The sequence below is a fragment of the Microcebus murinus genome, chromosome 16, assembly GCF_040939455.1.
Source record: "Microcebus murinus isolate Inina chromosome 16, M.murinus_Inina_mat1.0, whole genome shotgun sequence".
Taxonomy (NCBI): Eukaryota; Metazoa; Chordata; class Mammalia; order Primates; family Cheirogaleidae; genus Microcebus; species Microcebus murinus.
The window spans coordinates 57991542-58012535 of NC_134119.1; the positions used below are offsets into that span (position 1 = coordinate 57991542).

General features: G+C 61.7%; 1 protein-coding gene across 1 annotated transcript in view; it reads right to left on the minus strand.

Moving 5' to 3' along the window:
* PEPD (peptidase D) overlaps positions 1-13957 on the minus strand; it is a 102900-nt gene extending 88943 nt beyond the window's left edge. The window contains exons 1-3 of the mRNA XM_012775143.2: positions 13870-13957; positions 3549-3732; positions 2359-2486 (exon numbers count right to left, since the gene is read on the minus strand). Coding sequence (XP_012630597.2) covers positions 2359-2486; positions 3549-3732; positions 13870-13886 — 329 coding nt within the window. The 5' untranslated portion in view covers positions 13887-13957. The remainder of the gene's footprint in view (positions 1-2358; positions 2487-3548; positions 3733-13869) is intronic.
* Between the last annotated feature and the right edge of the window lie 7037 nt (positions 13958-20994).

Genomic DNA, 20994 nt, shown 5'->3' on the forward strand with positions numbered 1-20994 from the left:
GCCCGAGGCCCATGCGGCCCCTGCACGAGCCCGCCTCCCTGCAGAGCCAGGCACTGCACTGGTCTCCCCTCCCGCCCCGAGTTCTGCCAGGGATGGGCCAGAACGCAGCGGGGCGGCACAGGTTCTGGGAGGGACCCCGCTGGGCCCACCTCCGTGGGCTCTGAGGCTGTTTGGGGCGCTCTCTCACAGGGGCGACTTCTGCCTCCTCGGGGGACCCCAGACCCGCCCCAGCCAAGGCCTGCCGTCGGCTGGGCCTCGTTCCACTAGGAAAGGACGGGAAACACTCTCACATCAAAAGGCGTGACTCCAAATTAAAGCAAAGACTCCAAATTACACTGAATCAGAAGCCACCACCCTCCTGTCCCAAACAGGGCCTGGGGCAAGGCACAGGCCGGCACCCCCGAGTCTGCAAGGCTGTGGACAGGACGGGCGGGGTGCCGTTTCCCTGGGCGACCCTGGATCGCAGCATCTGCCAGATGGATTTTCAAAAGCCATCAGACAGAGGCTCGAAAGCAAGCCGAGGAGCTGAAGGCGAGACGGTCCCGTCTGGTGAGTTTTGACTGCAAAGGCCAGGTAATCCCAGCAGCCCCGCTCCTGGCGCCCTATCGATTCCACGAGTGTGTGGGCGCAGCCACTCGCCGTCAGATCTGGCCGCTCCCCAGGCCCGGCCCCAAACAAGCGGCCGTCCCCGAGAGAAGCAGGCGGAAGCTGCGGTCGCTCTCCAGCCTGGCCTGAGAAGTCACACGGCCACACTGCCGCTCTGCGCACGCAGGAGGTCATGAGGTCCTGCCGGGGTCGAGCAGGAGGAAACAGATTCCACCTGCTGCGGCGCACGGCCAGAAACACTGCCGTGGCCACGTCTGGACATCACAATCCACCTCCTGGCATCGTCACGGCCTCGTGTCAGAGTCACAGATGTGACCGTCCCCACAGGGAGCACCACGGCACCCGCAGGCTGGGGGTGCCCTGCAAGCAGCATCGCCGCTGCGCCCCCCAGGAAAGGAATCCCAGCCCGACAGTCACAGACCCACTCTCAAGCCCCACGACCTCTGCCGCTAGGCCGTGCTGAGCTGGCAAGAAAGCTCGGCCCTGATAGAAGTTCCAACAAGACGTGGCTGATAGAAGTTCCACCACCACGTGGCTGTTCCCTCTTCCACAATAAGGTGCAGCCAAGAACGGGAGAAAGGTCGACAGCAGAGATCACAACAGGATGGGAAGATGGACCCAAGTGAGGGCCTCCCGGTGGCAGCCCAGCCACGCACCCCAAGGCTAGCTGGATCGGGGGCGCCCATTCTCCACCCTTCCTCCCGAGCACCCAGCCAGGAATCCGCCCCCCCAGGAGAAAGAGCCTTCCTCCTCCCCTCTGCTGCCAGCTCTGCTCAGAGCCAAAGTCTCAGGGCAAGGCTGAGGGCCCAGGGCCAAGCTGGGATCCTGCCAAGCGGCCTGGGAGCAGAACCGTCAGCAGTTGGTGGACCTGAACCTCTAGCTGGCCCAGACAGCAGAAGTGGCACACGCCGGGGCCGACAGAGGAGGTGCGGGGTTTGCACGGAAGGGCCGGGGGCGGGGAGGGCTGGCACCTGCAGCAGAGCAAGTCCAGGGAGGCCCTGCCATGACCCCGGGCCTCTGAGGAGAGCCCGGTCCCTGCAGCAGGTGCCTGTCACTCACACCAGCCGCAGACCTGCCATCTCACCAGGTAACGCGCGTTCTGGGGCACCAGGTGGCAAAGGCTGCAATTTACACATTAGCCGGAATAATTACTCTCCCAGCAGAAACGACACGCTGGGAGGCACGAGCATGTCTCGGGATGCTCTGATCACCACAATCCTCCCTGGTTAAGTATGGCTCTGCCTCGGCGCCTCTGAGCAGGAGGGGACGGCTCCCGGGGGGACCCCTAGAGCAGCAGGTGCCACAGAGTGGGGGGAGGGCCCCCGCCCCGCCACACAGAGCTGGCAGAGAGCCACACCTGTGTGCAGAGACAGGCGTCAAATAACACCCCGCACATCACCACGGGGCCTCTCCAACCGGAACCGAACCCACCGCACTCAGGCACGTGCAGGCCCACGCCACACCCACCGATGCCACGAGGGGAGCGAGGGCCCACTGGGGCCAAAGCCGCCGGCATTTTAACAAAGCCTGGAACCCGGAATTTGCAGATGCACAAGCCACACCTCCAAACAAGGCCCACCGGTCTGTCGCTCCGGCTCTGTCGCCCTCCCCGGGCCGGGGTGCGGGGTGCTGGCACAGAGGGGCTGGGGCCACCCCACCCCCACACCCCTGCCACTCCTCCCCTCCTGGTCACCCACGAGCCACCCCGCCCAGCCCGTGAGAAGCCAGAGACTGGCCCCGACTGCTCCTTACTTTCCCATCCACGTGGCGTGGCTGGCAGGAAGCCTGGGCATGAACAAGGTCGACTTCCCGGTGTCCACGCTGATGACGCCGTAGAAGCCTGGCTCGGTGACACCGAACGCCCAGTGGAAGAAGGACTCCTGCGGTGGGAACGAGGGCCCTCGTCACCCAGGGGGACGTGGGGCAGGGAGCAGACCGAGCACCTGCACTCCCTGGCACCCGGAGAGCCCCAGCTTGGGCCGCCTTCTCCTGGAAACTGACCCCGGCCCCACACGGCCCCTTCCCCTCAGCACCTGCTCCCCACTCCCATTGAGGCCACCCTCTCCCTTCTCCCCTTCCCCCTCCCCCCCATGGTCTGGCGGGACGCAGCCTGGGTGCTCTGAGTTCTCTCTGGTGATGCGGGTTTCACACAGGTGCCCCAGCCCACCTGCGTCCCCACCTCGCTGGCCACACCCCAGCTCCCCCGATAGGGCGCCCTGGGACCCAACTCGGCCCTGCCCCCGCCTCTCCGCCACCCGAGGACACCCCCCCCCCAGTTCCGACGCCCAGGCCGGATGTCCGCAGTGCCGAAATGGATTCCGCCACGTGGGACGTCTCTGACTTCCCTCTCCCACCCCCGGGCAGCCGATGGCTTTGGTGTTTAGCGATAAACACGGAGCTAAAATAACGTCACGAAGGTACGGAGTGGAGGAGGATCCCTGCTAAAATTAGCCGTGCATAACACCAGCACGGGAGCCAGCAGCCGGATTTAGGAAATCGGTTTTTAAACCACAGAATATTTAAACCTCAAGAAGCAGCAAGACCGGTCAGGAGAGACGTAAATTTAGACCCCCTCGTCTCCTGCAGCCAGGGACTGCAGGCCTGCCGTGGGGCGGGGGACGCAGGGACCCTGCAGGCAGGAGGTGCTTTGGGTCAAAACGCTCTGCAGCCCTTCTTGGCGCAGGGCAGCCGTCTGTGACCAGCTCCCCCCCCCCCCCCCCCGCGTTCCCGTCTCCCCACTGACCTAGACCCCGGACGGCCACACCCCCAGGCCCCGTCTGCCCGCAGGGAGGTTCTGGAGTCCCCCCCTGTGGTCAGGCCCCAGCTCTGGGCATGGTGGGGAGAGGAAAGGACACTAGACTTGTCGTCGGAAGGTGGGTCTCCAATGCCAACCTGCAGGAGGCCCGGTGCACACCGAGGAGTGGGGGCCGAGGGCGGCTCACCTGGCGGAAGAGGATGTCGGTGTCCGTGCAGTAGCGCTGGGCTTCCTCCCCGCCCTGCAGGACCACCACGGAGCCGGCCTGCACCGCAGGGTTCTTCCGCAGCCGCTCCACCAGCCGCTGCCGGTTCAGGGCAAACAGCGCCAGCGGCACCTTCAGGGTTTCGTTCCCCAGCCAGAATGCGGGTCTGCAAAGACACGAGCACACACGGCCACGCGGGCCTGTGTCACACCTCTGGGCGTGTCCTCCACTGGAGGGCTGACCAAGCCTGCTGGGGGATCCCCTTCAGCCCAGGCTCAACCTGCCTGTGACCCCGACGCGGCCTGCCCTGGGGCTCCTGGGGACCACAGGGGCTTGTCTGCCACACATGCCCCTGCTGTCCCTGAGCACCTGGCCCACAGGTGGGGCGAAGGGACGGCTGGGTCTGGGTCGCTGGCGGGCAGGTGAGGTCCCGGAGGGAATGTGCTCAACTCCCGCCCCAAGGAGCTGGCCAGTGAGGAACACGGCTCCCGCCTGTGCAGTGCACCTGCACCTGCCACCCTCCCCACAGCCCGACTCAGGTGTCCCCTGCCCAGGCAGGGCACCCTGAGCCAAGTCTAGGGAGTACCTGCCGCGTGACCAAAAGGGACCCGTGTGGAGACGCACCTGCGGGCAGCAGCCCTCGGCCGAGGCAGGCAGGGGGGCCGGCAAGGGACAAAGCTGCTGCCTGCTCCTGCAGGGCAGGGGGACTCTCGGGCTTCCCGGCTCACTGAGCACAAGCTCCCCTTCCAGCACCCACGCCCCGAAGCCCCACGGGCCCCTGGGCCCTTCCCAAGCTGCTCCCACCTGAGGCCTTGCCTCTACCCGTGGGGCCCGCCCACCCCACACCTGTTCAGCATCAATTTCCCCTCCGCAGGATCATTCTCCGCACCTGGACACGCAGTGCCCCACACGTCTTTAAAAGAACAAGAGAAAAACGCTGCCCCAACCCCCATGCCCTCGGGAGTCTATTTCTCTGTCCCTTTTGCAGTAAATGTCCTCTAAAGAGTCACCCGACCCTGCCAGCCCCACTGCCCCACCCATGCTCTCCTCAGTCTACACCCCACCCCACCCCACCAGCCCACAATGACCCATGCTCCTGAATATGCAGTGGCTTCCCAGTCCCTGCCAAGCTGCTCAGTGCCTGGGACACTGGGGGCTCCTCCGTCTGCTGAAGACCAGCCCAGCGCCAGCTCCCCTGCAGCCAGCCCCCCAGTCCCCTGCAGCCAGCCCCCCCAGTCTCCTGCAGCCAACCCCCCCAGTCCCCTGCAGCCAGCTCCCCAGTCCCCTGCAGCTAGCCCCCCAGTCCCCTGCAGCTAGCCCCCCAGTCCCCTGCAGCCAGCCCCCCCAGTCCCCTGCAGCCAGCCCCCCCAGTCCCCTGCAGCCAGTTCCCCCAGTCCCCTGCAGCCAGCTCCCCCAGTCCCCTGCAGCCAGCCCCCCAGTCCCCTGCAGCCAGCTCCCCCAGTCCCCTGCAGCCAGCTCCCCCAGTCTCCCTGCAGCCAGCTCCCCCAGTCCCCCTGCAGCCAGCTCCCCAGTCTCCCTGCAGCCAGCTCCCCCAGTCTCCCTGCAGCCAGCCCCCCCAGTCCCCTGAAGCCAGCCCCCTAGTCTCCCTGCAGCCAACTCCCCCAGTCCCCTGTAGCCAGCTCCCCTAGTCCCCTGCAGCCAGCTCCCCCAGTCCCCTGCAGCCAGCTCCCCAGTCTCCCTGCAGCCAGCTCCCCCAGTCCCCTGCAGCCAGCTCCCCTAGTCCCCTGCAGCCAGCTCCCCCAGGCCCCTGCAGCCAGCTCCCCCAGTCCCCTGCAGCCAGCTCCCCTAGTCCCCTGCAGCCAGCTCCCCCAGGCCCCTGCAGCCAGCCCCCCAGGCCCCTGCAGCCAGCTCCCCCAGTCCCCTGCAGCCAGCTCCCCCAGGCCCCTGTAGCCAGCTCCCCCAGTCCCCCTGCAACCAGCACCCCCAGTCCCCTGCAGCCAGCTCCCCCAGTCCCCTGCAGCCAGCTCCCCCAGTCCCCTGCAGCCAGCTCCCCCAGTCCCCTGCAGCCAGCTCCCCCAGTCCCCTGCAGCCAGCTCCCCAGTCTCCCTGCAGCCAGCTCCCCCAGTCCCCTGTAGCCAGCTCCCCTAGTCCCCTGCAGCCAGCTCCCCCAGTCCCCTGCAGCCAGCTCCCCCAGGCCCCTGTAGCCAGCTCCCCCAGTCCCCTGCAGCCAGCTCCCCCAGGCCCCTGTAGCCAGCTCCCCCAGTCCCCCTGCAACCAGCACCCCCAGTCCCCTGCAGCCAGCCCCCCCAGGCCCCTGCAGCCAGCTCCCCCAGTCCCCTGCAGCCAGCTCCCCCAGTCCCCCTGCAGCCAGCACCCCCAGTCCCCTGCAGCCAGCACCCCCAGGCCCCTGCAGCCAGCTCCCCCAGTCCCCTGCAGCCAGCTCCCCCAGTCCCCTGCAGCCAGCTCCCCCAGTCCCCTGCAGCCAGCCCCCCAGTCCCCTGCAGCCAGCTCCCCCAGTCCCCTGCAGCCAGCTCCCCCAGTCCCCTGCAGCTAGCCCCCCAGTCCCCTGCAGCCAGCTCCCCCAGTCCCCTGCAGCCAGCTCCCCCAGTCCCCTGCAGCTAGCCCCCCAGTCCCCTGCAGCCAGCTCCCCCAGTCCCCTGCAGCCAGCTCCCCCAGTCCCCTGCAGCCAGCTCCCCCAGTCCCCTGCAGCCAGCTCCCCCAGTCCCCTGCAGCTAGTCCCCCAGTCCCCTGCAGCCAGCTCCCCCAGTCCCCTGCAGCCAGCTCCCCCAGTCCCCTGCAGCCAGCTCCCCCAGTCCCCTGCAGCTAGCCCCCCAGTCCCCTGCAGCCAGCTCCCCCAGTCCCCTGCAGCCAGCTCCCCCAGTCCCCTGCAGCCAGCTCCCCCAGTCCCCTGCAGCCAGCTCCCCCAGTCCCCTGCAGCCAGCTCCCCCAGTCCCCTGCAGCTAGTCCCCCAGTCCCCTGCAGCCAGCTCCCCCAGTCCCCTGCAGCTAGCCTCCTCATGCCTAGCTTGACCTCCCTGCTGGAGCCCCAGCTCAGCTGGGTCCTGGGACCTCTCCCCGAGCCGGGCTCCCTCCATCAGCACAGCTGAGCCCGCCCCGTCCCCCTGCTTTCAGTACCAGCTGCACCACAGGCCCGTGACATCCCCCTCCAAGTCACAGATCCCACTGGCCACCAGACCCTCTCTCAGACGCAGTGGGCACCACTCAGACCCAAACCCTGCCCCTCCCCGGCTCTCCTGCATGGAAAAGCCCCGCTGTCCTGACACTGCCCAGGCCATCTCTCTCTCCTGTCTCGTGCCACCTCCACTGACGCACTTCCCCACCCCCAGGGCCACCTCCCGGCGTGGGCATCCCCACGTCTGCCTGGACATCTGCAGGCAACTCTCAACTGGAAACGCAACGGTCCCAGCAGGCGCCTGCTCAACCCTCCCTCTCACGGCGACCAGGGGTCCCGGCCCACGTCACCCCTGTGCCCTCCTCGGGTGCAGCACAGGGCACCTCACTCTCCCCTAAACACCCAGAGCATTCCAACCTCCCCAGAACTCCCCAGAGCATTCCGACCTCCACCCGTTGCGTGCCCTGCAGGGATTGCGCCTCTGGCAGGTGCCATCCACAGGGCCCACGGGCTTACCTCGTCTAGCCTCTGCAGAAGTGCCCCCGCCGAGGGCAGCTTCCCCAGTCACCCCACCCAGGCCTCACGCCCGGCTCCCTTACCGCTCTCTAGAGCGCTCATCGCTCTCACTCACCCTCCTGTGGCCCCTCCAGGTAAAGTGTACGCTCCACAGTGCGGGGAATGAATGAATGGATGGATGGATGAATGAACGAACAAACAGAGACAGCAAGGGTGGTCCGGCAAGCAACTGGACGCAAGTGTGGAGAGAGGGTGGGGCCAGGCTGTGCAGGAGGGAAGCCCCCCCACCCCTCTGCCGCCCCGTGCTCTCCAGCCAGGCAGACAGGTGGGCGTGGAGGTCCAGGGGGGCAGGGACAGCCCAGAGCTGGGGCTCTGCCTGGGGGTAAAGACCCCTGGGGTTCCTCCCACTCACCTCTCAATGGGCTCCTCACACTGGGGACACAGGTGTCACACCGGGGACATACCTCCTGCACACCCTGGCTCCAATGCCACCCACGCAGGATGGTCTTTCCTTGTTCCCCTCTTTGGACTTGCGACTCCCCCCCCCACCCCCCCACCCCCGTCCACCCATTAGCACTGGCCGTGGGTTTCCCCCGCTTGCCCTCCGGCTCCACCCACCCTGCTCCTCGCCCAGGGCTGGTCTGCCCGACCTCCTCCGACCTCCAAGGCACGGTGGGAACCCTGCCTCCTCTGGCCTCCAGGTGGGCTTAGGCAACAGGAGGTGCAAGAGAGCAGAGGGCAGGAGGAGAGGGGACAGAGAATCCACTCCCCCGCTCCCTCCCCGGCAGGCCATGGAACTAAATGGCCATCCCAACCCCCCGCCCAGGGCCCTGTTTCACAGCACAGCCCTGGCTGGGTTTTGTTTTGTTTTGTTTTGTTTTGTTTTTTGAGACAAGAGTATCAATCTGTTGCCCAGGCTAGAGTGAGTGCTGTCGTGTCAACCTAGCTCACAGCAACCTCAAACTCCTGGGCTCAAGCGATCCTCCTGCCTCAGCCTCCCGAGTAGCTGGGACTACAGGCATGCGCCACCATGCCCGGCTCATTTTTTCTATATATTTTTAGTTGGCCAGCTAATTTCTTTCTATTTTTAGTAGAGACAGGGTCTCGCTCTTGCTCAGGCTGGTTTCAAACTCCTGACCTCAAGTGATCCTCCCGCCTCAGCCTCCCAGAGTGCTAGGATTACAGGCGTGAGCCACCTCACCCGGCCCCTGGTTGGGTTTTGCCTGGCTCCCCTCCTCATCTTTCCCAGGTCCCCTTAACCTGCCCACAGGTCACAAATCGTCCCTGTGTTAAACTATATTCAGCGGCCGCTTGAGTGAACTCTTGGCTGGGGGCCCTGTCCCCAAGTGAAACAACCTTTAGCCCCCTCTAAGCTAAGTGTGGCAGGTGCTTGTTAGTGTTTGCAGTCGCCGCACCAAGTGTAAACTCCGTGAGACAGAGCTCTGGATCCTCGCTGGTCACTGCTGTCCCTAGCACCCTGCTTGAGACGCAGCCAGCGCTCAGCAAATATCTGCTGGATGGACGCCTGTCACAGCGGACACACGGGCCACCGCACAGCTGTGCAGGCCAGAAGGTGCCACATCAGCCCCGCAGGGCAGGAAGCAGAGCCCAGGCCCCTGCCTGGCCGGGAAGGGTGGAGGGGACCGGAAACACCCCACACGTGCTGACACGGCGAGCTCCCCTCCCCGCAGACACGTGCCGGAAGGGTGGACGGCGGGCCGGGTGGTCACCAGCAGCCAGGGCGTCCTCGGAGTCAGGGACGCTTTTCTGCCTTGCTCAGCGACAAGGATAAAAAGGCAGAGGGAACTCAGTGACAGCTTGTAAACACGACTGTGTCCCAGCTGGCCACGCCATCAGGAACTGAAAGTGCAACCACAGCACCCATGCACGGGGTGCCCCCACGGCCTCCCCCACCCTTTCCCTGCATGGGGGGGCATGGGGTGAGACTCGTCTGTGTGGTCTCCCCAGCAGCACGGCAGCAATGACAGCCAGGCTCTGCTACAGGGGGCCTGGGCCAGCCACCCAACAGCAGAACTCGCTGAAAACGCCCATGCAGGGCCACTGCCCTGCAGCACCCAGCCCTGCCCGCATCGGCCCCTGCTCCCCAATCCCTCTGCCTGGCTGCCCTCCCCACCACCTGACGCCACCCCCCCCCCCCCGTAAGGCTCTCAGAAGGGCTGGGCCTCCTCTTGTCAAGAACCTTCAGAGAGGTCTAACTCTCTCAGGGCACCCAGACTGCTCGGATCAAGACAGAAAACCTGATAAGCCACCCGCTCCTAGCTGCACCTGGGAAGAAATTCTACCACAATTCTTACTCATCCCTGGGGCTCTGCCAGACAGAACCCACTCTGCCCTGGGCTCCGAGCATGAGGAGGGCAGTTCAGCCGGAGCCACCAGGCAGGGCAACTTGCTACAGTCATTTATGACTGCAGGACAGCCCCACAACCAAGGTTTATAGAGACATGCCCTTTGATTTCTAACGGCATAAACCAAACCCCCGGAGAGGCTGTCAGGCCCAGAGCCAACGTGGATGACTTCTTCCTGCAAATTCAGCAAAAGCAGCACCAATAAAACATCCCCAACTGGCTTCTGCTAGAGCTTTTGTCAACTGGCACCAGGAATTTTAAAGGCAAAAGCCATGTCACCCTCAAGGCCCAGGGCAAACAAGGCATGCCTTACTGCAGGCAGATGAGGGCACAGGCAACGTCTGGGGAGGAACGGCAGGGGCTGGGGGACCAGCAGCTCCAGGCCCGAGGAGACCCACGGAACGAACGAGGCTCTGGCCTCCAGTGCCAGCCCTCCCCCAGGCAACCACCAAGACCCAGTAAGCGGCCCAGGACCAAGAGCAGAGTGACCAAGAATGAGACTAGCCCTGAGCAAGAGCGTGACGCCACTATCCCTGCAACATGTCCCTGTCCACACAACCTGTGTCCCCATGTCCATACTGAGCCACCCTCTCCTCTCTCCTCAATGGCCACCTGCAGGGCACTCACCCAGGCCCATGCAACCCCGGGGATTCATGCATAGAATTCAGGGGCTCCATCTACTTGAGAAAAAGATAAACGTATATTTTCTCCAACCTCTAATACAAATCTACATTTTCTTCAATTATTAACTAACCACTCAGCTATTCGCAGTGCATGTGAATCTGTCACCAGCCAAAGTCAAAGGTATTTTCATATCACATTATTGCTGTTGCAGTATCTCGAAATATCACTTTTGCTCATCACTACTGCACAATTAAGGCGGTTAGGACTGCTAGCTTTTATTAATGCATTAATAAAGATGCATATACGACTGTATCACAAATTTATTTAACATTCTGGTAACTGTATTTCCATGTAATTGGTTTTCCTTGTAATCTTCGGTATCTATTCCATTCCATGGATTTGAAAACATTATGCTGAGAACGGTGCCTACGTTTCACCGATGCCTGTGGGGTCCATGGCACAGACAAAGACAAGATCCTTGCTGCAGAACGTGGAGCCACTTGTGGATGGGGCCAAGCTGCTGAGCTCCTGGCAAGGGAGGCCAGCCAAGGACCTCCAGGCAGCCCACTGGGTCACCACAGGTGGAGAGGGCCTGGAGGCAGCTGCTCAGCACCTCCCACCCCACCTCTCTTGCTCCTGAGGAGGGCCAGGAGGCCAAGCACAGGTGGGGACAAGAGGGCTGTGTGCAGTCAGGACCGGGCCTGGGAAGAGCCACGAAGGCAAAGGTGCACTCAGTGGCCAGCCCCCCTCCCCCCACCACCCCCCTTCCTCCAGGGTCAGCCCGAGGCCTCTGCACCAGGAGCACAAGATTCACATCAGGGTGGGGACGGGCTTTTGACCCAGAACATGACTCCTGCAGACACTTTCCCTCCAGAAGAATGCTGACTCCAGCATGAGCTATGACCCAGGAGGGGCACACCCAGGGCAGCTCACCTGCTGCTTCTTGCTGGCTCTGCAACAGCCCCTGGGAGCCACCCAGTTAAAGATACTTCTTCATCCTACCTCTCAGAATTCTGTCCCCCTTCTCATCACAATTCCTGTCCTCAGGCACTGAGAGTCTCCCAGGAAAGAGGGACTAATTTAAAATAAGTCCCCCTTTTCATTCATTTCACTAAGCACCAATCACAGGGATGTCCAGACTGCCCTGGGGGTACAAACTGAAGGGGTCCCTGGGCTCCAAGGATGCCAGGAGAGGCATGAAAGGAAGCAGCCCCTCACCCAACCAGGATGGGCAGACGTGGACAAACGTCTCTTTCCCCAGAGGGGAAAACTAGGATTTCCTGGTGTTCTGAGAAGGAAGCCTTGAGTGGGAGATCAGGAACTTCTGGGAGAAGGAACCATCTGAACTGGGACTGCAAGCATGGGACAATCATGTCAGAGGAGAAGGGCATTCCAGGGCCAGCAGGTAAGGGAACAGGAGAATGGAAAAAGCCACGTGGTGGGAAAAAGCCACACACAGACAGGTCTGGCTGGAGCCAAGGAGAAGACAGGGCTGCCCCCACCAAGTGCCGTGGGATAGGGAGCCTTCTCCATGGAGTATGGGATGTGACCTCAGAGCAGACACTGTCTCAACCTGAAGCCCATGCCCAGTCTGGCAGGGCGGGGCAGGATCAACCATGAAACACTCCCCAGAGGAGCATCTTGAGCTTCTAATTGAATCTAAGATGCTAACTTAGGGCTTCCACTGCTCCCCAAATCCTATGGGGCACACCCTGGTCCCCCAGAACTTTCATGGGCCTTCCCTGTGCTGGTAGGGCTCTGTAGGCAGCCAAATCCAACCCCCGAGGAGCCCATGGCCATGACTTGTTGGTGTGATGCCTCATTACGCCTGATACTCTGATCTGTCCTGTGAGTAGAGTCAGAAGCCAGGATTTGCTTGAAATACATTCAATCCTCCTCCCTTTTAAGGAAGGCGCTGGGCTCAGCTTCAGGCTCAAAGTGCCCACAGGACAGCTCCACACCAGACTGGGACAGCTCTCCTCAAGGAGGCCCTGCCAAGTTCTGGAAGCCCCTTGCGCCGTTCTGACAGCATACCTCTCTAAAACCTGTTTTACCGGCCTCACCCACCCGGCACAGTGGCCCAGAAAATCAGCTCTGCTAGAAGAGCCCTCCCTCCAGGATCCAGCCAGTCCCCGGCTGGGCTCCTCTCTATCTTCAAGACTGCAGCAGATCTCAGGCCAGCTTGGAGGCCCGAACCCAAACACATTCCTTGGAACTCACTGTGACCACCTGTCCCACCCATAGATGCTGGCACCAGCCTGCTCACTCTGCTCTTTTAGAGGGTCACAGGCTAGGCTCAAGGTTCTCAGGAACCCTGAGTTCCCCAATACCCATCTCTGCATGCACAGTTCTCTACCTGAAGGGCATCTCATTGCTTAAAAACTAGCACAAAAGTCATCCAGGGAGTGATGGCTTCCCATGCTCTCCCCCGAGCTCAGAGTCCGTGCCCCTTCTCTGCACAAACCAAGACCAGACACAGACAGATGGGTGACAAGAGTCCCATGTGTCTGTCTGCCCCAGTGGCCTATGAGCACCTGAGGTAGGTCCAGTGCCACTCCTGCAATTCTGGTGTATAGCAGGTGCCCACTAAATGTTTGATTTATATGTTCTAAGTTCCCCCAACCTTGGGGGCCAACTGAGAGCCCACTTTCTGTTGCCATTGTCCCCACCTCCCGAAAAGAGAGGTGCATTCAGTCCACTAGTCCCCCCATTCCGATCCCAGTTCCTGACCTGGCACGTGGGGCACGGCCCCCTGCCTCTCCCAGCCCGCTGCACCACCAAGCCTACACCTACCCCCCCACCTCCCCACCCCTCCACCCACCCACACTGAACTCACACATAGCCCAGGGGAGCAAGCTTTTCAAAAAAAACAGATTAAAACTTTTCCAGCGCCTCAGGACAAAGTCTGTAGAGGCCACCTGAGCCACCACGCCCTGTAGCCCTGCCAAGTACCTTACTCTCTGTCCCCAAAACACTCTGAACTCTCAACCTTTGTCTCTTAACCTTTGCTCAGACGCTCCCTCATCTGGGACATTCTCCCCAACGCTTCAGTGAGCCTGTCTGTCCACACTCCCTCCCACTAGGACCACTCACCCTTCCCTCCATTCAGCCACATGCCGGAGCAGCTCCTGTGAGCAAGGCACGGGCGCAGCGAGGCCCAGGGTGAACCAGAGAAGTTGCCCTGCCCTTGCATCCTACACCGAGAGAAGGCAATCAACAAGTACGAAGGCTCCACAGAGTTTATCAGCTGGAAATAAGGGCCACAGAAAGTGTCATAGGGGGTCAGCGAGGGATTCTCTGAGAAGGTGACATCGGGACCCTCGAGGAAGTGAGACGTGCCCTCATGGGAAAAGGGGATTCCGAGCCCGTCTCAAACACCGCCTCCTGCGGGAAGCGCCCGGATGCCCGGCGCCCCTGCAACGCCGCCCTCCCATCTGAGCATCGCCGCAGTGAACCCGCCAGTCCACCCGATCCCCCAGCTCGGCCGCGCACGCGCGTGGGTGGGGCCCGAGCGCCGAGGCGGCTCCCCCCGGCCGGCGGGAGGACTGGAGCTGCGGGGACGCGGGCGCTGACCCGCCCGGAGCGGAGAGCCGGCGCCCCGCGGCCCCCGGCGGGCCCGGCTGGGGGCTGTCACCCGCTGTCCGCCGATCGCCCGCGGCCGCTCTCCGCGCGCCGGAGGGAGCCGGGGACCGAGCAGCACTCACCCGGCGGCCGCCGCCATGTTCGCCCCGCGCGAGGATCACGTGAACTGCGGCGTCAGCTGAGCCGGCCGGGTCCCCCTGCGGGCCGGGGGCGGGCCGGGGGCGGGGGCGGGGCCTGGATTCACGCCCCGCCCCTTCCAGCGCCAGGCCCCGCGGGAAGGGAGGGGCGGAGCCCTGGGGAGGAGCTGGGACCCACGCAGGGCCTGGGGGCTCAGTGCGGGTGGGGCGGGGGCAGCATCCGGGGCCTTTCCCGCGCGGGCGTGCGAATCTGCCGCGGTGGCCATTGGTTCTGGCTCAGCCCGGGCCCTGGAGGCCCAGCCGGCCCTGGGGAGAACTCTCTGGAATTAAGAAACCATGGAGGGGAGGGGAGAGGGAGCGTGGGGAGGGGATACCGACCCAGGCCGGGGTGGGCAGAGGTGGCCACTGTTGCTGGAGAAGAGAAAGGGCTGGAACAGAAGGCTGGGGCCCTTGGAGGACCCAAATGCTCATTGCTCAGGAGAGGGAGCGTGGGGAGAGAGGGCCAGCCCCAGTAGGACCTTGAATCAGGGCGGCTGAGTAGGTAGGACCTCTTCCAAGTTCCCTAACTGCACGATGGAGAAGAACCTGGAGGGAGGCCGGGGAGGAGGCCGGGGAGGGGTGTGCACAGTGGAGAGGGGTTCAGGAGGGAGGGTCTACCGGAGGGCTTGCCCCTCTGCCCAGCCGGGCAGTGGTGTTGGGCCCAGAGTCCTACAGAGAACTGGCGGGAGGAGATCAGGAAGCAGAGGCTGCCCTCCCGAATGCCAGCAGGTACCGGGCACTTACGGGCACCGGCCCCAATGCTTTGCCAACGTTAGTGCATAGAAATCTCCCAGCAGCCCTGTAGGGCAAAGACTGTCCCTAATGCCATCTTACAGATAGGGACACGGAGGCCCAGGGAGGTGGACGGCCTGCCAGAGCTCACACAGGGGCCACGTTCATGCGGTCGCACCCCCCTGAGGAGTGACCCACGCTGTCTCTGCCAGGGAAGGGGGGTCTAGGGCTGTGGGGAGAAGGTGGGCCTGGGACCCTGGGCCACACAAAGGGGTGACAGGAGTTAGGGCCCAGCACATGGCCACGGGGCTCCCGACCGCAGCCCCCGGCTGTCTCCCAGCTGGAAGTGGCTTCTGGTCAAAGGGCTTGGGTTGGGGGATGCTTCTTGTTTCTTTGCTATGACAAGGATGGTGGGGCACCGTCACGACTGGGCCCCTTGAACAGGAGCGGAGCCAGACATAAGCAGGTGGGGATGGGGTGAAGGGCACGTGGCCCAGCTGCTGGGAATTTCAGTGTCGTCCCTGTTGTCCTCGTCTGTCAGAAGGGAGCTCATGGGGCCTCTAGTGTCACAGAGCTGCTGTAGGATTTCGTGCTCAAATGTGGCACAGGCAGAAAAGCCGAAGCTGTCAGGAGGCAGGTGGCACATCCAGATAGCCCTTCCCACCCTGAGACCCTGCTAAGGCAGGGGAGAGTTGTTGGAAAAGGCGGGCCTCCTCCCTCCTACCCCTTCCCTCTACGCACAGGCGCTTCTCGGGGGGCCCTGACGTGAAGACAAGACCCAAGAGCGTCTCCCCACCCTCGTGCCAGTTTCCAGGGAGGAGAGCAGGGGCACGAGGGGCCACACCCCACTGCCTGGCACTAGAGGAGCCCTGAGATCTTGGACCCACGCTCTGAAGCGGCAGCTCCACCTTCAGCTGAAGACACTCCAATCCCTAACAAAGGACACTTTTAAAAAATAACAAAGGGGGAACAGAATGAGCTTTTCACGCTCCTTTGTGGAAGGAAAACCTGTCCCCCAGCTAACTGCACCTGCTTCTGCCATTTCTTTTGACAATAAAATATGTCAAAGTTAAGCCAGCTGCCAGCTCTGTTTATTAATATGAAAAAGCAGTAATTATCCTAAACATTCGCAAAGTAGTAGTAGTAGTAGTGGTGGGGGAAGGCACCCACCAACGGGGTGGGGTGCGCCGGTTTGTGGGCAGTAGTAGAGGCATTGCCCACGGCTGCTGCCCACCCAGGCCTGCCCTGCCGCAGTTCTGTGAGCCTGGCGCTGCGGGCTGTCCCCCACCCCTGCCCGTCCTGTAGCAGGGCCTCCAGGAGAGGCTGCCCGGGGTGCGGGAGCAGCTTGCATAGTTACTCATGCAGGGCAGGCCCAGGATGCCGCTGGGAGCCAGGAGGCAATTGGAGAAAGATTGATTTAGAGAGTCACAGCGAGAGTGTGTAAATCAGCTTCAGGACAGCGCCCCAGGCGGCACGCTCGGGCTTCACGCGGCATTGCCTCCGAGGTCACAGTCCGCTGGCGGAAACACTCTCCCAGTACTAATGCCCTACAGGTGGCTGGGCGGCGCCTGTACCCAGTCAGCTGGGTCACCAGGGCATCGTACTCAGCAGAAGTGCCCCCCATGCCCCCAGCCAGAGACCTGCGCAGGAAGCTCCATCCTGGGAGGCCTACGCCTTTGTCCCTGGGACGCTGTGTCTGGCCAGGTTTCCCTGCTCTGCCCACCTGCCTCACACTGAGGATGCTGCTCAAGGCTGGCTGCCCGGGGGTTGGCAGGTCCCGACATGGCGACCTGCCAGGCTCTGACTCCTTGAACCACCCTTGGGGCCACGCAGGGTGTCCCCTGGAAGACCCGTGGCATGAGCCCATCCGTCTTCCCCAGTGTTACCGAGGACCCTGGTCTGCAAGAAGGCTCTGTGGGAACACTGGCTCTGCCCCAGCTACTGAGTTGCCGCCCATGCTGTGAGGGCCAGGAGCCCAGCCCCTGCCCTGGAGGACTTTGGACGGGGTGTGGGGGTGTGGCCAGAGGAAGAAGGGGAGCCTCTGCATTGTCTCTGAACAGCCCACCACCTGGGAGGGCTGCAGAGCAGAGCAGGGCTGCGTGCTGCTACTCCTCCTTGCTAGCAGGGGACACCAGGGATCTTGAGCGGGGAAGCGGTGGGTCCGTGCCCATCCCCCAGGCAGGAGCTCAGGAGGGTTGGCGGAGAGAACTGGGAAGAGCCAGTGCAAGGCTCTGTTGTACCAGCCACGTGGGGCCACCAGGCTCAGATGGTGCAACCCCCCCATGGGATGGCATTTGGGTTTAGTGACTGTTTTTGCTACCAGCACCAAGTAGAATGGAAAGAAAGATAAAAGGGGGTGGGACATGGGGGTGACAAGGGGCAGAGAGGTACATTCCAACCCAGCCTCCCCCCAAGTGGGGAAGGAAGGATCGTAATGCCCATGGTGACCAGGAGGTTGTCTCTCCATCCTGGGGCTGGCAGGTCCCAGCCTTCACCCTGTGCGGGGCCAGAGGGACAACTGCAGCTCTTCCAACCCCTCCCTCTAAAGCCACTCCCCAGCCATCGCCACCATCTGTCAGCCCCTCAGAGGACCCGCCTCACCCTCTACTCTTCCTGCCGGTCCTCCCCTGGCCCAGCCCACCTGCTCGCAGGAAAGAGGTGGGTAGAGCTGCGGAGACTTCCCCAGGAACCCCCCCACCACCACCTCCGATGAAGTGGTCCCTGCTGAGTGCTTTGCCCGGCCTACGAGGCAATTCGAGATGAGAAATGGAACGCTGGCTTCAGAGTGGCAAATCATTCCAACAGCACCTGAAGAACCTTGGAGGAAACAAGCTCTTTCTGTGTGTGTGCGAAAATGGGGACTATATTGTTTTTCACTGTTTGGAAGACTGTTTTCTCCTCTTGAAATCACAAGCTGTTTTCTTCCAGGGGGACTTATAAATACATTCAATTATCGACATTCAATATAGGAAATAAAGTTCTGGAACGGTTTTCTTCCTCGCTGGCGGAACGGGCCGGCCAGGTTGGGCAGGTGATAATTACTTTTATTTCTCACCAGCCGTATTGGCGCGGAGTGGCTGGAAGTTCCACCTTTCATTGCTCTCACCTTTTATTACATTTTCCACGCTGTGCTGGGCTGTTCATTGGTGTGACTTTATTACCCCATTTCAGGGTCTTGATAAAAACGGAATGAAGTTTCTAATTTCAATAGTATGAGTGCAAAGTCCCCAGGTAGGGGGATTTGGTTGTGCAGCTTGCGACCTGGAGAGAAACTTGCTAGGGGGACGGACCGTCCTCCTGCCCAGCTCCAAGTCACTCAAGTCTCTGGCTGGACAGTGGGTCTCTGCTGGCATTCACAACTCTTCCTTTTAGGGACTCTGCTCAGGGGGTCATGTTAAGAAGGATGCTCTCAGCACTGCACGAAAGCACCCACAGACTGTCCCCTGCGGCCACCTGTCCTTCTGTCCATGCCACCAGCAAGACTGATCTCCTATTTCTCCTCCCTCTGTTTCTGCTGGCATTACTCCCAACCTCAGCCCTGCCTGCCCTCATCTGCTCCGGCCCACCCTGCCCCATGGCTCTCCCACCGCTCCCCTGCGTGGCTGCCTGGCCGTGGTCTCTTCCTACTCTGAGTCTCCGAGATCACCGGGGTTTTCTGTAGCAGACAGCCCCTGGGTCCGGGTACCTGGAGTAGAAGAGGGATGCCTTGGAGGGATGGTAGGTGGCACAGTGGAAGGAGAGGTGGGCTCAGAAAACAGGTGGGAGCCACAGAGGCTGGTAGCCGGGCCACACCACCAGGCCGCCCACTAGGAAATGTGGCAGCTGCTCAGACCCTGGCCCCCACCTCTGGCCCTGGGCATGCCTGGGGCTGACACAGCATCCTGGCTTTACTGTCCTGCCCACGCCCTGGCTATTGTGTCCCTCTTGGCTTCTGCCGGGGGTGGGAATATGTGGAGAAGGGTGAGTACCCAGCATTTCACCAAGTTCTGAGACAGTAGTACATATATACAAAGCCCTGCAGTGATGGATCAGATTGGGGTACCAGCAACCCCCCAAAAAAAATCTTGCAAAGTTCTGCTTGTATAAGCACACCCTGAATATTGCAATCAGAAAGTTAGAATGCAGCTATTTTCCTTTCAGCATAAATGTGAGTTTCCTGTTTCATGGTTTGGTGTAATTTTTAATGTCAGTTTACAGTTGACATGGGGACGGGATACCCAAGTTTGGGTTCCATAGCTCCTGTCTAGCTCTGCTTCCTTGGCAAATCAATATCCCCACAAAACACCAGACTCGCTGGCTCCTGCCAAAGGAGTGCAGGCAGGGCTGAGGTCAGGAGTAATTCCAGCAGAAACAGAGGAGGAGGAACAGGGGATCCAGTCTTGGCGGTGGCTTGGACAGAAGGACAGGTGGTCGTGGGGGACACAGCCTGTGACTGCTTTACATGAAGTGCCGAGAGTATCCTTCTTAAAATGACCCACGGCCCAGGCAGGAAAGCTCACTGGCCGGGCCGGGGGACCCGTGGGGGCCCCCCACTGGCCGGAGAGCCCAGGCACCCACCACCCCCACCCCAAGACCAGCACTGAGCAAAAGTTTGCTGAGACCAAGTGTTGTACGGCTCTCTGGAAACACCTGTTAAAACCAAGAAAACTGAAAACGAAGCCTTCTGACCTATAATTGCAATGCTCGCGATCTCCCGTCAAGAAACTCTGCTCGTGAGCATGAAGAGACAGAATCCAGAAGGCTCGTTGCAGGCTGTTTGAGATAGTGGAAAATTGGAAGCAATGTGAGTGTTCCGTGATAAGCAAATTCTCGTCCACTCACGTGCTGGGAGACCAGTTCAGAGGAATGTCCCACCTGTTGGGTGTCAACTCCCAGACGTCTCAACAGCATGTTGTGAGTGAGAAGCGGGAGGAGGGGGCATGCCCTGCTCGCTTACAAAACCTGTAAAACAAGAAGCCAGTTCTGTAAATTCTCTGCAGACACGTGTTTATGGGTGTAAAAGCACTTAAAAGGTCTGGAAGGAAATAAGCCCAGGCGGTGGGCTCAGGGAGAGGGGCCGGCTACTCACGGGGAGCTTGGAGGGGCTCTAACTTCACAGAATGGTCTGATTATTTTTCTTCTTAAGGAGAATCTATTCATGCATTTGAGTCATTAAGAATAAATAAGACGATTTTTAAAAAGAAAGTCTCTGTCTCAGAAATGCTCCTCAGCCCGTCTCTGTGGGGCCCCCTTTGTGGTCTCTGGGGGGCTTGTTTAAATGTAGGGGAGCTGCCCCCAGACAACCCCCCCTCACTCAGCTCCTAGCTCCAGAGTCAAACGTCAGACTGTCCCCGGGAAGGGAGCCGGTTGGTTTGTGGTTTGAAGGAAAAGGCCCGGTTGTCATTCATACGGGTCACAGAGCTCCCCTGGGCTGGTGCCAGAGGGGAGGGGGGATCCCCCGCTGGTGGGAGCCCTGACCCTGCGCATGCACCCCCACCCCTGCCTGCCCACCCCAGCCCACCCCCTACACCCTACCTCTCCGTGCTACCGACCCATCTTCTGACCTCCACCCCCCCAGCCCCAGAGCTCATACGCTCATCCCCGACTCCACCAATGCCTACCTCTGACCCCTGACCCCTGACCTCCACATCCACCACATCAACCACTACTCTGACCCCCAGCCCCCCGCCTCTCCCCGATCCCCAACCCCCTTCCCTGCTAGCTCCTCCTGCCTCATTTCCTCAGCTCTGGAGAGAAAGAGGGAACAAGACTTTGGTGGGGCGGCCGCCAGTGAGAAAGAAAATGGTATTTTAGGCCTTTACTCGTCGAGAAAAGAAGTGTCCCCCTCCCCTTCCCCAGGGTTTGCAAGAGGGTGCCCAGCCCCTCCTGCTTCCCAGTTTCCAGCCTCCTCTGTGGTTTCCATGGAGTCCGAGATTTGCTCCCAGCACCTGAGCCCAAAAGCCAGGGGGAGGGAAGCGGGAGGGGGGGTGGCCCCCCCATCGGGGGAAGGGGGGAGGGGAGGCTGCCCCCCAATAGCCCCCTGCAGGTCCACCTGCCCGATGCCCTCCTCCCAGAGACCCCAGAGGTTGGCAGCACATGGGGGTCCCGGGGGTTTGCTGGGGGTTCCCTGGGGACCTAGCATGTCTCCTCCTTCTCCTGGGTGGCCAGGGGGTGGGGGTGGGGCTGGAGGAAACATGCTCTACCCTGAATGACCTCAAAGCAAGTTCACTGAGGGACTGTCACTCCAGCCAGAACACACCTACGCTTACTTAGCCCGGGGCCCAGAAGGTTCTGAGAGCTGCCTGACATCCTTCCTGTGGGGTCCTTTGAGCCTACCTTTGCCCACGCCCATGTTTATGG